This window comes from Denticeps clupeoides, chromosome 12, assembly GCF_900700375.1.
Source record: "Denticeps clupeoides chromosome 12, fDenClu1.1, whole genome shotgun sequence".
Lineage (NCBI taxonomy): Eukaryota > Metazoa > Chordata > Actinopteri > Clupeiformes > Denticipitidae > Denticeps > Denticeps clupeoides.
In genome coordinates, this window is record NC_041718.1 from 17,166,380 (window position 1) to 17,181,028 (window position 14,649).

At 43.2% G+C, this 14,649-nt stretch overlaps 1 protein-coding gene across 1 annotated transcript in view; it reads right to left on the reverse strand.

Moving 5' to 3' along the window:
- The window catches only part of kif5ab (kinesin family member 5A, b), a 29,920-nt gene that overhangs the window by 7,611 nt on the left and 7,660 nt on the right, over positions 1 to 14,649 (reverse strand). The window contains exons 2-23 of the mRNA XM_028997529.1: positions 13,431 to 13,518; positions 11,998 to 12,071; positions 11,808 to 11,912; positions 11,223 to 11,271; positions 10,219 to 10,274; positions 9,264 to 9,351; positions 8,896 to 9,020; positions 7,639 to 7,743; positions 7,356 to 7,504; positions 6,997 to 7,145; positions 6,740 to 6,909; positions 6,233 to 6,301; positions 5,772 to 5,978; positions 5,051 to 5,197; positions 4,303 to 4,491; positions 3,882 to 3,999; positions 3,020 to 3,084; positions 2,820 to 2,926; positions 1,533 to 1,634; positions 936 to 996; positions 771 to 842; positions 575 to 679 (exon numbers count right to left, since the gene is read on the reverse strand). Of these exons, the coding sequence (XP_028853362.1) occupies positions 575 to 679; positions 771 to 842; positions 936 to 996; positions 1,533 to 1,634; positions 2,820 to 2,926; positions 3,020 to 3,084; positions 3,882 to 3,999; positions 4,303 to 4,491; positions 5,051 to 5,197; positions 5,772 to 5,978; positions 6,233 to 6,301; positions 6,740 to 6,909; positions 6,997 to 7,145; positions 7,356 to 7,504; positions 7,639 to 7,743; positions 8,896 to 9,020; positions 9,264 to 9,351; positions 10,219 to 10,274; positions 11,223 to 11,271; positions 11,808 to 11,912; positions 11,998 to 12,071; positions 13,431 to 13,518 (2,400 nt within the window). The remainder of the gene's footprint in view (positions 1 to 574; positions 680 to 770; positions 843 to 935; positions 997 to 1,532; positions 1,635 to 2,819; positions 2,927 to 3,019; positions 3,085 to 3,881; positions 4,000 to 4,302; positions 4,492 to 5,050; positions 5,198 to 5,771; positions 5,979 to 6,232; positions 6,302 to 6,739; positions 6,910 to 6,996; positions 7,146 to 7,355; positions 7,505 to 7,638; positions 7,744 to 8,895; positions 9,021 to 9,263; positions 9,352 to 10,218; positions 10,275 to 11,222; positions 11,272 to 11,807; positions 11,913 to 11,997; positions 12,072 to 13,430; positions 13,519 to 14,649) is intronic.

The following is a 14,649-nucleotide window of genomic DNA, read 5'->3' on the forward strand; positions in this document are numbered from 1 at the left end:
TAGTGGTACCTTGGCAGATCGGGATTCGAACCGGCAACCTTCTGATTACAGGGCCGCTTCCTTAACCGCTAGGCCACCACTGCCCCGTTAGCAGTACTGTTAGCAGAACACTTGTTTTAATTATATAGAGCAATTGTGATAAGAGCATGAACAACTACTGTATGTATCATCTGTATGTATTTCATACATAATAAATTTCAATAGGTCTCTGACAGATCATCCTGGCTGGAATAAGGCCACTTGGCATGGCAAATGCTGTGACAGACAGAAACAGCCAGGACAGCTCAGGCAGGGACACAGAGACACAAACAGGGAATACACACACAATACTGTATGAAATTAAGTTACTGTATGAAAAAAAGTTACTGCCAATACAGCAAGTGGCAATAACTTGATAACACTTTTAATGCGCTCATAGTGAAAACAGCTCCTGTATGAAATGATAGATACAGAAACCATGGTACAAGAACCTTTGGTATCAGAATAGAAAAAAACCTTCTAGTACTGTAGTACCTAAGGTTTTTCTGCTTTAAGTGGCAGGCCCGTTTCCCCAGGTGAGACCGCCGCCACTCACCTGTTTGTGAACTTTTGTAAGCTGGTCCAGGTTGTTCTCAAGAAAGGAAATCTTCTGTTTCTGGGTGGTAGACCCCCCGCTGTCATCAGGATCCATTTCTGAACTCTGAGGGAGATTAAGAGGCCGAGATTAGGTTGCGTCGGCTGTAAGGGCGATATTAATTATTCATACGGTACACTTGGTCGTATCCACTCACTCTTTTAACTCGAGTCGTGAGGTCTTGAACAAAAAGCTTCCTAAGGTTGTGGAGGGTCTGGAGTTCGCGGGCCTTGTGCAAAATCACGGGAAGACACAATGTCGGTGTGAGACCGAATGTTGTTATCGCACACACATAAATTGATCACCATTTCTGGTTACTCACGACAGTCTCCTCGAGCCCTTTAAGGTCCTGCTTGGACTGCTCATGGCGCTCGTGAAGAAATCTGAGAGATCACATTAAACGCAGTGATCAGGTCCTCACCAGAACAACTCATTGCAGCGTGCGGCATAGTTAATGATGCGGTGTCAATGTTCCGCACCCATTTGGGTTTGTTCTCCTTTATAAGATGAGATGTATTGCAATTTAAACATAAATTTCAAATATGAGCATCTGTTGCGGCCACTGACGTTAATGATGCACAACATTTTCCGTAACTAATATTTCTTAACATTCCCTATTCCTCCAGCCACCCTTGCGTTCATAAGACCTCAGGTGACAGGAGGTGGGCCTACATTGGAGCTAATGTTGTCCCATGCCCACTATTGCCCAAACACCCCATGAAACACAATTAATTGTAATACCATAGGAAAACTATAATTACTGCAGTCACACTAACAAGGATAGGAAGGATAGGAAAAATAGGAAAAAATGGCTCCAACACCATCGATACATATTTCAATGAAGAAATGTGTGCATTTCTCTGTATTTGGTCAGCAAATTTGGTCTGAGAAACACGCATCGCCCGTCTGAGGGACTCACGTCAGCTCCTGCAGCTGCACGCTCTTGCGCTGTTCCTGGGCCTTCAGCCGATCGTAGTCGGCGCGAAGCTGCTCCAACTCCAGCTGCAGCTTCTGGTTGCGGCTGAAACACAGGGACAGGGGTAAGCACACCACACACGTGCACACACGCGCTTTGTAAGGACATGTTTTGTCTTCTTGATAGTGAAATAAAAATGTGCATGTGCATGTATGTTGATGCCAACATAATAGCATAATGGGTGTTGGTGGCTAATGACTTGAGGGACAATTAGGAAAGAGACAAAGAGCCAACAAAGACCAACTGCAATAGCCTGTTTAATGTTGGGAAGTGCTGTCAAAAGGACACAACATGATTGTTTTCCTGCTAGTATTTAGTATCTTCCCCCAAGCAGTCAGAGCTCTCAATGCACTCAATGCTCTGCCATCACCAAAAAAACGGATAAACTCAACAACAATACACTTCCAGCCTTATGTACATGATAACATATTTTGCGCATTTCTGCTCGTTTTGCACATTTCTGTTAATTTTTGCACATGTCCTCTTTGTCTTGTCTTGTGTGTCCTGCTTAAAATATCCAATATTTCCACTTACAAGCATCCTACATGATGTTGTCCTGTTTGTCTTTTTCATTGTACAGAAAAGTTTTACTTTTCTCTTATAGAGATCTGTACATTATTTAAGTTTTATTTAGTGTAGTTTAGTGTGTATATACATATATGTTTTTTTCTTTCTTTTATGATTGCACTAATGGTGGGGGGTTGTATGAAACATTATTTCAATACACGGTATATTGTGTATACTGTTGTACTGACAATAAACCAATCTTGAATATTGAATCTTGAATCTAGTATTTCTGCATGACACAGTGCCAATCACATTTCAGAACCCAGCTGAGCCTGTCTTTCTTTTTAAAGGATCCTGGTTTGATTCTGACTTAACAAAGGTTTCCCAGCACTGGGGTTCCCCCTCCGATGTTCCCCCTCTGAGTTCCAGCACCTCCAGAAATGCCTAGTTCAGTGTTAATCAGTGTGAACACGCTGGTGTCAGTTGGATTTGCAAGAATGCAGCTAGCCCTCATCACTTGGAGCTATTGGCAACTGGAGCTGTTTTTCTCTGTGCTGCCACTGTGATGACTATGCACTGAAGAGCATGATCTGGGCAGAGGTAAAACAGAAAGATCAGATGAACAGAACTGGAGGAAGAAATAACCGGCTGCGTGAGATGAGATGAGAGACACGGGTCGATCGAGAGAGAGAGCGATAAAGAGAGATATGAGGAGACACTGACTCAGTGAGCTCATCGATGATCTTCTGCTTCTCGTTAATCTCGTCGCGAAGGCGGCCCAGTTGCTTGTGGTGGGACTCTCGGTGGGACTCCACATGATGCTCTGGAGCCTTCTGGGACAGGAAGTGACATCGTTAGCACCAGCATGTCCTTTAATAAGAACCTACTGTAGGGCCGTGGAGCTCTGCTGTCGCTATGTTCACCTGAACGTCGCTGGACTCTTCTGTGTCCATATGACTGTCCCTCCTGGTCACTCCCTGCATATTATCTGCAACACACACAAAAAATGCTTCCCATTCACTTTGAATGGATTGGCACAACGCACCACCGAACTGAATAATGGGTACGTCACTTCGCGTACAAAAAGACAGCCAATCAGTTGGGTTTAACCCACTTTTCTGTTGTGAATGAGAAACAACAATTTTTGCCACTTTTAGTGAACGGGTCCTTGTTGTAATTTTTTTTTGTATGTGTGTATTAATATGGAGTACAAAGTAGTAATGTGTATTAGTATGGTTTATATAAACTATGCAATGTTCATGCTGTCTTATTATCCTCCAATTCATGTTTTTTGACACATTTACATTTACAGCATTTATCAGACGCCCTTATCCAGAGCGACTTACAATCAGTAGTTACAGGGACAGTCCCCCCCTGGAGCAACTTAGGGTTAAGTGTCTTGAACAGGGACACAATGGTAGTAAGTGGGATTCGAACCTGGGTCTACTGGTTCATAGGCGAGTGTGTTACCCACTAGGCTATTACGCACTAGGCTACCGACCATGACCTACTGCCCACTGCAATCTATGCAACTGAGGAATGATCTGTCAGTTTAAGCTGTTTCAGAGCAATGTTGATGAAGGACACTGTTGATTCCAATTCATGCCTGACACATTAAGGCTTACAGCGCTATTTTTTGTTCCCACCCTGTTACTTTAGTTTTAACCCTTTATGTTTCAGCTTTAGTCGCTAAGCCTAACCTGCACATGTTTATGCATGAATTAAAATGCTTGGCATTTTAACGTTTGCACTCAGTCCAATTCGAGTCGCGTTTCCTGAACGTACCTTGTTCCTGCAGCCTGGCGAGCTCCTCGCTCAGCGCGTCGTAGTTGTCCTCCAGCTGCCTCTTCTTCAGCTCCACATTCTGCATGTACTCCGTCAGCGAGCGGATCTTCGCCTCGTGCTGGGGGGCAAAAAAAATAAAATTTGTATCTTTTTCCTGCGTCAGCTACATCTACAGGTTGGGTTATTCTGGACCTTCCCGATCTCCATCAGCGCCCTGTGTGTGGTCAGTTTTTCTTTTTTTAATCCTCACAGGCCATCAGGACTCTGATCTTGCACTCCGTTCTACTACAGCAGCGTGCATGTCTTTTTTTTCTTTTTTTTTTTAAATGATGGAACGTTTAAGACAGGGCTGGCTTACTGATGGCTTACTGATGGGAGAAGCGGCACCTCCCTGTCCCCGGCACCCCGGTGTGACTCTCACCTGCGAGATGAGGAGCTGGCACGACGACAGCTCGCGGCCCGTCTCCTCCATCTTGCGGTGGCACTCCAGCTGGAGGTTCTCCAGCTGCCTGCAGCGCTTCACCATGGATTTCACCTCCGACTTGATCTTGCTGATGTAGAGCCGGGCCACGGTGAACTCCTCCTCGATCGCCCCGCTGATCTCCACCGGCTGCAGACAGTGTTTGAAAATGGAGGAAAACAACATGAAAGGCCGAGTTGAAAGGTTGATTGGAAGATTTAAAACAGAAAATTAAAGAGGAAAGATGGGCAAAAAAAGCAGATTATAACATGAAAAAAACATTTGATGAATAATATAGAAGACGAGGAGATGTTATGAAAAGCCCAGAAGAGATGAAAGGAGGAATGGAAGGAGGACAAATGATGGTGGAAAACATTATCGAGTGCAGAGACAAGGCCGAGGCATGATAATCAATGAGAAAAATGGGGAGCAAACAAACAAAGGGGCATTATTGGGAAATGCTACAGGTTCTGTCTGACATGTGTGCCCATAAATCTTAATTTCCCTGTCAGGCAAGATGCATTTTAACCGAAATGAGCTATGCAAGGCAGAACAATCCAATTAATTACCCCTTTTAATTCGGGAATCCGGATTTTTTAATGGCCATGGCATCGTCTCTGCAGAACAGTCGAGCGTAGTGGCAGATTCCATTATTTATGTAATTGTTGTTGCCATGGCCACCAGACAGCACACACATACTCACACTCACCAGTTTGATCTCGCCGTTGCCCACGATGCTGCTGAACTCGCTCAGGTCCCTCATCAGGCCGTTGAGGACCTCGGCGATGCGCTTCCTCTGCTGGCCGCTCACCTCCTGCATGCGGGAGAGCTCCGCCTCGATGGCCATCAGGTGAGCCTGCAGACGGGCGCAATCACGCACATTTCTGAATGTTCGTCAAGACCGTGCAACCCAAATTCCCATCGGTGGGAAGAGTAACAGCAGGAGAGTGTTCATAATGACAAAAACGATCACTTTCACTTCAACAGAGAGCTGCAGGGAAAACCTAAATCTGACAGATTTACCTCTCAGTCGGTTCTACAGGAAAACTGCCCTTTAGCAGCAAATCATATAAACTACAACTCCACAATAAAGATGTTTTCACATTGCCTCTGGGACAGCCCGAAATTATACAGTTCATTCAGACCAGGACCTGAATGTCTCCCCGATTAACCTGACTGTGTTAACTTGTTCCACAGCCGTTGTCTGGCTGTCTGTTCATGTATCAGCTGCTTTGCATGTAAGCTGTACATTTGGCTATTCAGCCCTTTTGTGTCGTAGTTTGTTATTAAAAAAGCAGGGAAGACCAAAACTTGTGCTGTGTTGCGCTCTCTCATATCTCATATCAACAGAATATACTGGAATGGAGAAAGTGTCTGCTGTCAATCAGAATAGAATGGAATGGAATGAATTATAATAGTGGGTTGCACACCATCTTCTGGGAAAGCTCCTCAGCCAGCAGCTTGTTCTGCAGGCTCTTCTCCTGCAGCTCCTGGCTCTTCTGGTCATAGTTGACCGCCAGCTCCTCCAGGGCCTGCAGTACCTCCTTCACCTCCGCCTTGGCGCAGTCGCTCTCTGACTGCAGACGGCCCAACTCGCTTTGCACCTTCTCGCTGTCCCCACGGGAGGAGGCCAGCAGCTGGAGACAATTCCATATGGGACAACATGACATATTCCCTCAATGACATCTCATCTACTTTGAACCATGATATCATGTGACAGTGGGGCTACATCCTCGTGGAATTAAAGGAGCTCTGTCAGCTCTAATGATCCAATATCGGCAGTCTGCTTCATATGAAAAGGCTGTCAGATGCAGAGAGAGACAGGGGTGTAACCTGTCAGATGCAGCAGAACAAAAGGCACAGGGACAGAAGAAAAGAGAGAGGTCTCTACCTCCTCCTGGTCCAACATCTGCTCCTTCAGCTTCTCCACCAGTTGGCTCTGGTGGTTAATCTCGTCATCCTTGAGAGGGTGAAACACACAGGATCCTTGTTTGATCTGCTTCTCCACTTAGCCATGTGTCATGCATCTAATGCATGTGTAAATGCATCTAAAAGCAAGCTTGAAATATGAGCCACATTTGAAATTGCTGGAAAATCTTCAACTGCAGATCAGTTCAATCCTGTAATCGATCTTTAACTTTGTTTTTGTTCATACGTTCATAATGAACGGTAGCCCTATATTGAGCTTTTGCTTGAAAGAAAATTTGAGAAAATAGCTGCTTTTACAAGGTCTGTCAAACACTCACAAAGAAAAAATGTAATGTGTTAATAATAATAACGCAGAATAATATGTAATTACATACGTGTATTTGTGTTTGCTTAATAAGAACAGTGATCTACTTCTTTTTAAATAAATCATAGTATTTATATGTCTCTGTAAAGACCTGATGATCCTCACCTTGTCATCCAGCTGTTTGTAGAGCTTGCGGATCTCCTCCTCATACTTCTGGCGCTCTTCCTCGGAGATGCGCACCACGATGCTGCTGTTGTCCTGGAGAGGAGGCTCCTCGCTGGGCTCAATCCTGACCGAGCCGGGGCTCAGCTGCTCCGTCTCCGGGACGTCCTCACCTACACGGCGCAGCAGGGAGGGGAGATGTGTGAAGCTGTGCGAAGGGCGCCTTTATCTCGTGATCCTTCCTGTGATTCTTTCCTCACCATTGCGCCAGCGGTTCAGTTCGGCCTCCAGTTTCTGGATGGTCTCCTTCAGGGTCTTGTTCTTCTCCTTTTCCTTCTCGTACTTCTTCTTCCACTGCTCAGCGGTCAGCTCCAGGTTGACAGAGGCTGAGTTCTTGATGGTCTTTGCTCTAAGGTGGAGAACATTGGATTATTGATGAACTAGCATACATACCAAGTCATCTAATTCTTGCAAAATATGCTACATTTCTTTAGTTATTGGATTATTTGGGAATGGATTCAGTTCCACCAACTGACCATACAAGGGGGGGTCTACTATTCCATAAACTGCAAAATATCTAAATCTATATCAAAAAGGTCAGGTTAGTGGGTTATGTTACCGTTGGCCAAACATGAGGGTGGATTTGGTCTCAGCTTCATTGAAGCTTGATGGGGAGCAGCAGATGAACATGGTGGTCCTGCAGTTGCCCCCCAGAGAGTCCTGCAGGATGCGCGTCATCTTGCTGTCGCGGTACGGCACGTGAGTCTTCTGCAGAGGCACAGCGATGGAGGGGACAGAAGGAGGTGGGGGAGATGCTGCATTTACTGTTCACCGACAAGGAGTGATCGCATTGCAAGTGGCTGCGTGAGAGAGAGAGTGTGTGTCTGTGTGTGGGATCTCACCGTTCCCTCAGCCAGAGCAGAGATCACATTTCCCAGCGAAGACAGAGATTTGTTGATGTTTTTAGCCTCATCCAGGACGGCTCCCTCAGCCCCAGTCTTACTGACCTGGAGAAAAGATGCATTCGATTACGATTATAAATGCTTCGCAATAAATCAAGTAGCAGACAAGTGGCAGAAATGACAGTATATCGGTGTGTGGATGTATTTAGTATAAAGTGTATGTGGTATATGATGAGCTCTGATAATAACGGTAGTAGTAGTGATGTGACATGATATGATGACCATAACACAGCAGCACAGTGTGAGGTAGTGAGGGCTTAAAGGCAGAGTGTAATACTGATGATCAGTTTGTAATGTGCAGTTTGGGAGGGATGGTTTAAAGCTTCAGAAGTGGTTGAGGTGATGTGGATGTTGAGGAGCCGGACAGCCTGGAGGTAAAAACTGTTCTGGCTCTGATGATGCAGTATCTTCTTCAGGAGGGCAGGAGTTTGAAATGTCTATGTGAGGGGTGTGAAAGGTCCTGCATGATGCTGCAGGCCTTGCGGACTCTGGAAATGTAATATTGGTAAATATTTTTTATGGCTTTCCTAGGGACAACACTGAAGATGCTGTATGTGGCTGAAATGACAATTTGACTTGACTGTTATTTTTGTTGTTTTTGCGTTCAGGATGGAATTCCGTTTGGACAACTGTCCTCTTAGATGAACACAGTGATTCAAACATTCAAACAGAATTCTGTACTGATTACATCAACATTGTTGACCTGTATAATAGTGCTGATGGTTTCTGGTTTGCATGAAAAGGGTGACTGAGGATGGAGTCACATTCCCAGAATTATCACAAACGACGGTAAGCGAACCAAAAACAAGTGCTGCAGGGTTGTCAATGTCGAGATGAAGCTAATTCGCAAAAAGCCATTTTTACTTCAATTTTTATTTTCATTTTTCTGAAAACTGTGAAGATGTAGCTGATGTGACGCCAACACGAAAACCCCTCGGCTAAAGATTATTTCAGCACGACTAAATAGAGACCTATGTCATTCTCTCTCTCTCTTTCACACACACACACACACACACACACATGCACACACACGCGGCTTCTTATACACATTCTCATTTTGATTGATCTGATTTATTCATAGCGTTGCCATTGTGAGTCGTCAGATTATTTCTGGGCTTTATGGTGATTCAGTGAAAATTGCATCTGCACTGTTATTATTCTGAGTTGATTATTTGAGGGGTGTTTTTTATTTTCTACCTTCTCGCTGCCAGCCAGGTCCACCAGGTAGAGCTTTCCGCACAGCTTCTGCTCCGTCTCCACGTTCTCCTGCTTGATGTTGATCAGGAATATGCTGTGGCTACGAGAGCTGTGTTCGTTCATGTCTGAGAGGAAGAGAAAGGAGAAAGCGTTACAGAAAAGCAGAATAAAAAAGTAAAAAAGAAAGAAGAGTGGGAAGGGAAGACAGCTGAAAGTGATGAAATTTGCCCTTCTGCACCCGTGTGCTTTTATAACATTTCACTGCTCAGGAGGAACATAAGGTGTGAGTGGACTCAAGTGGCATGTCATCAAAAACAACCACAATGTGCTCGTTGTGACGGTGGAAGTCTTAGCGAATCTGCACTCACTGGTGACGGCCACATGGCGGTTGGCCTTGCCCTCGTCGATGACATCCATCACCTCCTCTGGGCTGGAGACAAAGCGCTCAGTGCAGCCCTGAGACACAGCAGAACAGCAGAGAGGCAATCAGTGACAGGATACTGATGTATTCTGCTCAGAGAGGGTCCATCTGCTTCGTCTCACTGCTGTGGAGGGGACATCTATCCTCACCTGAAGGCCCAGAGCCACATCTAACCCTCCATTCCGCTTTACTGTTACATGTTTGTCACACATTGTCATAGAGCTGCAGGCATGGACACAGCAAAACAGTTAAATATGCTTCAGGTGGGCTCACAGGATCCAGGTTTGAACCTCACACACTACTATTGTAAGAATAAGTGTGACTTAGTGTTAGAATTTACTACTTCTCTTTTGACATTTTTATTTTATGTTTTGGTTCATAAATTGGAATACTTATGTAACTGAATAAAAAAAAAGGTAAACCATCATATTTGTTATATTCATCACATTTGTTTAGAACAAATAAATCCAGTAACTCAAATTGTAAGAATATTATACAAAATCAATCAAAAAGGACTAATAATAAGACAGAAATATCCAACTTCTGAGATGTATTCTTTATATAGCCAATACTTGTTTTGTTCTTAGGGTACCATTTTCAAACAAAAATGACCATATTCAAAGTTTTGAGGTGCATTAGTATACTGTTCAGCTCATGTAGGTGAATACTAAATCCCTATAGTATTAAAACTTTAAAAGATGTGTGTTTGATCTATAATGAATAAACAAACAAATTCAGACAGTCTGTTTCAGGCCATGAAATTTTCTTCTATGGAATTATGCATCAAGGGACGTTGTTTTTGTTTTCTGTGGAATTTGAGTCAGACATTATGCAAATGTCCCATCATGCAGTGCTGCAGATGGCAAGCTCTAAGGACATTGGCTGCAAGCAGCCTGACTCACCTTAACAAACGGGACCCTGTTCTTGTCCTCGTGAACTGCCAGGTTGGTTTTGGTAACTGAGGGAATAAGAAATAAAAAAGATGAGGGGCAGAAGGATGAGAGAGAGTTTACATCAGTGCGTGAACTCATTAGGGCCGTCTGTTTGTGGCATGATGAGTGTGTTTGGAATGACGCAAACCACCTTTGGGGACTGCCAGTCATTCCGATTACCATATCTAGACAGAAAGCACTGACTGAAAAACCTCATGATCAGGGCCATTACTAATGAATTTTCTCGTCATTCTGTCATATCTACATGTGGACAATTCGTGTGCATTGTGTGCAGAACAAGATAGGCAGCAATAAATCAAAAGTAAAAAAAATACCGTGGTATTTTAATAGATTAGTCATGATGTGGCCACTGATTGTCACCATCTTGAATGTATAATGAATCTGGAAAGTGGTTGTGATCGCAGCATTAAATGTTGTTTGTTACAATTATTCATCCAATCTGACATTAATAGCAATCAATACAAACAAATCTTCCATCTAGATTGTAGTTTGTTAATAATCCACGGTTGCCGAGCAACATAAAAGCTCCCTTTGGCACATTAGTACAAAGCTGGTTTTCATCTATATAAATTATTTTCATATTTTTGATTTTATTTAATATTACGCCAGTACTTATATATACACAGACATGTACTGTATGCTTATAATACAGTATATTTATACAAAAATAGCAATACTGAATGCCGACACACACACAGTATGCCACAGATCTGATTTGATTTTTTGGAGACAGTCACATCCCATCATGTCTTGGCTGCCTGTTTTTGCGAAATGGCATTTTGTTCAGCTCATCTCGCTGCTTCGCCTGCCTGCTTTGTGTCTCCGTGACTCATTCCTCGCTCTTGTGAACACGGATGGGAACTTTCATTACACTGAGATGGGAGCCACACGCTAACGCTGGTTTTGTCAGGGAAATCAAATGTCTATTAAAAGAGCTTCAAAATCAAACTAACCATCCAAAAGATCCCGGATTTTGTCCATGTAGATTTCAAAATAGGAAACCTGAGGACAGAAAAAATAAGGATTGAAGTGAACAACACGAGGCAGTTGGGGGGGAAATGACAAAAAAAATCCTGTAAACACAGGATGAGTGCAATACAACAGAGACCAAAAGAAATTTGCAGATCCGTTACGAAGTGAGGGCCATTATCACAGGACCAAACTTTCCTTTCCCCAATGTGGAAAAGTAATTTGGAATTCATGAATAAATTGACCTCTTGGGACACCTAACCTCTGACAATTTAAATTTCACTTTCTAAGATTATTTAACATTAATACGCGTCTATGGTCCTGCGGTGGCTAGAAATGGTGATATGTAGAAAGAGTGCTTTGGCCATTCTGCTTCGCCGTTCAGAGAGCCATTCATCTCATTCTGTGGCTGGTTCAAAGTGGCTGTAATTCTGCACCAAGGCTGAATTTCGGAATGAGACTTCAGATACAGTATTAGGGGACCATTAGGACCGATGTAAAAGCAAAATGTTCATGCCAGGAGACCTTTAAAACTGGTTAATGGGGAAAGTTTGTGCACTGATACATACCTTAATATGAAACTCCAGGTTTTCATCCATGGCAAAAATATGGTTAAAGATGTCGTCCGCAATCCTGGGGATGATTCCCATGTTGTGGGGGTCATGCAGCTTTCCCTGTCATGGAAAAAGAATTAGGGGACATGTGCTGAGAAGGTTCCATAAATCCTACTTTAAATTACAGAATGGTGCTCCTACATACCTCCATGGTGTGGGTCTTTCCGGAGGAGGTTTGACCGTAGGCAAAGATGGTGCCATTGTATCCCCCCAGCACATCTATGGAAAGTTGAAATCATGGATTTTCATGAACAGGGTCAGAGGACATTAGATGACCATCATCTTGATAATCAGTAAAAAAAGGTGTTGGGTGTGAGGATTTGAATGATGTTTAATCTGAAAAAAAGATTGAGACATACATGCCACAATACTGAAGGAAGACTGGGGGTCACACAGCATTAAGATTTTAGCTGTGTATGGGGTTAAATCAGAACCCCCAAACATATTGCTGACACTTCTTTGGCTTAAAAGCCCAGGATCACTCTCATTTCATGGTTCCTTTTCACATGCACCCAAATATTTGTTTCCTACAGAGACACTCGAGGGCACCTTGAGGTGGGCTAGCACAGAGCCAGGCAACGCTCCAGACCAAATGATGCAGAAGGAGTCGGAGCATGACTGGAAATGAGGAGAGGGAGATACGAACACGGACAATAACCGTGCAGCAAACGGCGCACTCCGTCCGCCTATCTCAGCCCCACAGTCAGCACAGCGCCCACGTACGACTGCCTCTCGTCTCCCCTTTCTTCTCCCTGTACGCTGCCGTCACTCTTGTCTTCATCGTCTGTCACTTTCCTTTCCCCCTCATCCGCCCTGTGTTCCACTGGCTTGCTGCTTTTGCTTTCCCTAGATCTCGTTCGCTTTTTCTATTTAACCTCCAGGTACAATCAAATGTGGGAAAATTCATTTCCTGCTGGAGCCCACCAGAGGAAGAGATAATGAATAATATGAAAAAAAAAAGAAAGATAAAAAAAAATCCAACAAAAGATCTAGACTGACAGCATCGACATGCAAACTGGAATTCTTTACACTAAGCAATATAACAGAGAAAGGAAAGCAATGTGATCCATTACAGGGAAATCAATGCATTGTCCCAGATCCTCCAATATGCGTTAGAACTAGGGTTGCCAGATTTTTAGGATTGCCAGATCTCCCAACAGTGGAGGTAAAACTTAAACCCTCGTCTTTAAAGACTTAACATTTTACAAATTTCTTTCCCCCAACTAACTTTACAATTTGCTTTTCCCTAATACTTTCAATCCTCCCGCTCATGTCTGTACTTTTACAACCACACTGACATATCTCACCTACTCTCTACTAAGAGACTCTGCTTCTCATCCTCGTTCATCACAACTCAGAAAAACGGGACATGCACTTGCATTGTCATATACGAGATGATTCTAAGTTTTAAGGGACTTGTAGCAACCCTAATGAGAATGGATCATGTTTCTTTTGGTGTTGTGATGTTGGTACTGATCTGCACCAATCCATGTATTCCTTGTTCCCCCATGTCTTATTTATTCATTTGCTTAATTTGTCTTCCATCTGTGGTGGCACAAGGGACCCCCATGAACTCACCTTTGACAATCTGCTTGGCACAGGTGTTGTAAACCTGCTCCTGAGTGGTGTTGGTTGGAAACACACGATCATACACATAGGGCTTTCCCTGCAGAGAGGAACACAACAAATGGAGTTCACATTCAACAATTAATGATGAAAATCAATAAAGTGACTGTTACAGCATGGAGTGGTGTGTTTTAATGACTGTATGTGTGTCTACACAGAGGTTGTGAATCCAAATGTGATCACAGTTTTAGCCAGGGTGACCAGATGGAGCATGTCGGATGCCCATGACGGGGTGATAGTAGTAACAGGTTCAAACCCCACTTTCTACCCCTGAGCAAGACACTTAACCCTGCGTGTCTCCAGGGGAACTGTCCCTGTCACCACTGACTGTAAGTGCTCTGGACAATGTTAAATGCTGTAAATGAAAATGACATGTTAAAGAAACGCGGCCAATTCTAAAAACCCCGCCTGACACAATTTATGTCTCAAACATTTCCGGTTTTAGTTTTAGCATAATGAGTTTTAGCTTTAGCATAATGAGATACCACATTGGATACCATGTTGGTGTGAATTATTTATACATTTTTCTGAGCAGCAGGTAAAAAAAAGAGCAGATAGTAGCTTTCACTAATTATCTACTTAGTTCAGAAACAGTCTAAAAGTTGCAACAAAAACATTAGCTAGCATTCTAACATGATTAGCTAGTTAGCAATCAATCAATCTTTATTTATTTAATCATACAAACAAGGTGATAATGAGCCAGGATTTGATTTGGTGCCTCTGAGGAACATTTTCTTCACAATGAAAGCAATAGAGAGTCTTTCTTTAAAAAACCAGGCAGCCAACCTGTAAAATGCACAATGTAAGCAGCAACAACAACCACATAAAAAACAAGTACAGTATATCATAAGCAGCACACCTCCTTGCTAAAAACCATCCTTTTTAGGACGTACTTGTACAGGCATATTATGTATAATAAAAAAGGCCGGGTAGTGAAATATTAAACTAATGGTATTTGCAGATTAGGTCCTAGAGAACAAATTGAGGGATTTTCAACCATAGAGATCTTACGTAATCCACTCTGCCAAATGACGTAAACTTAAATGTTTTGCATGACTGCAAGAATCATGTGAAGAATCGTTTTAGACTGTCATTTGAGTCATTTTAGTTGAGTCATTTTCGTTTCTCTTGCACCTGTCCATTACCTCCAACAGGTAGATGTCTCCTCATT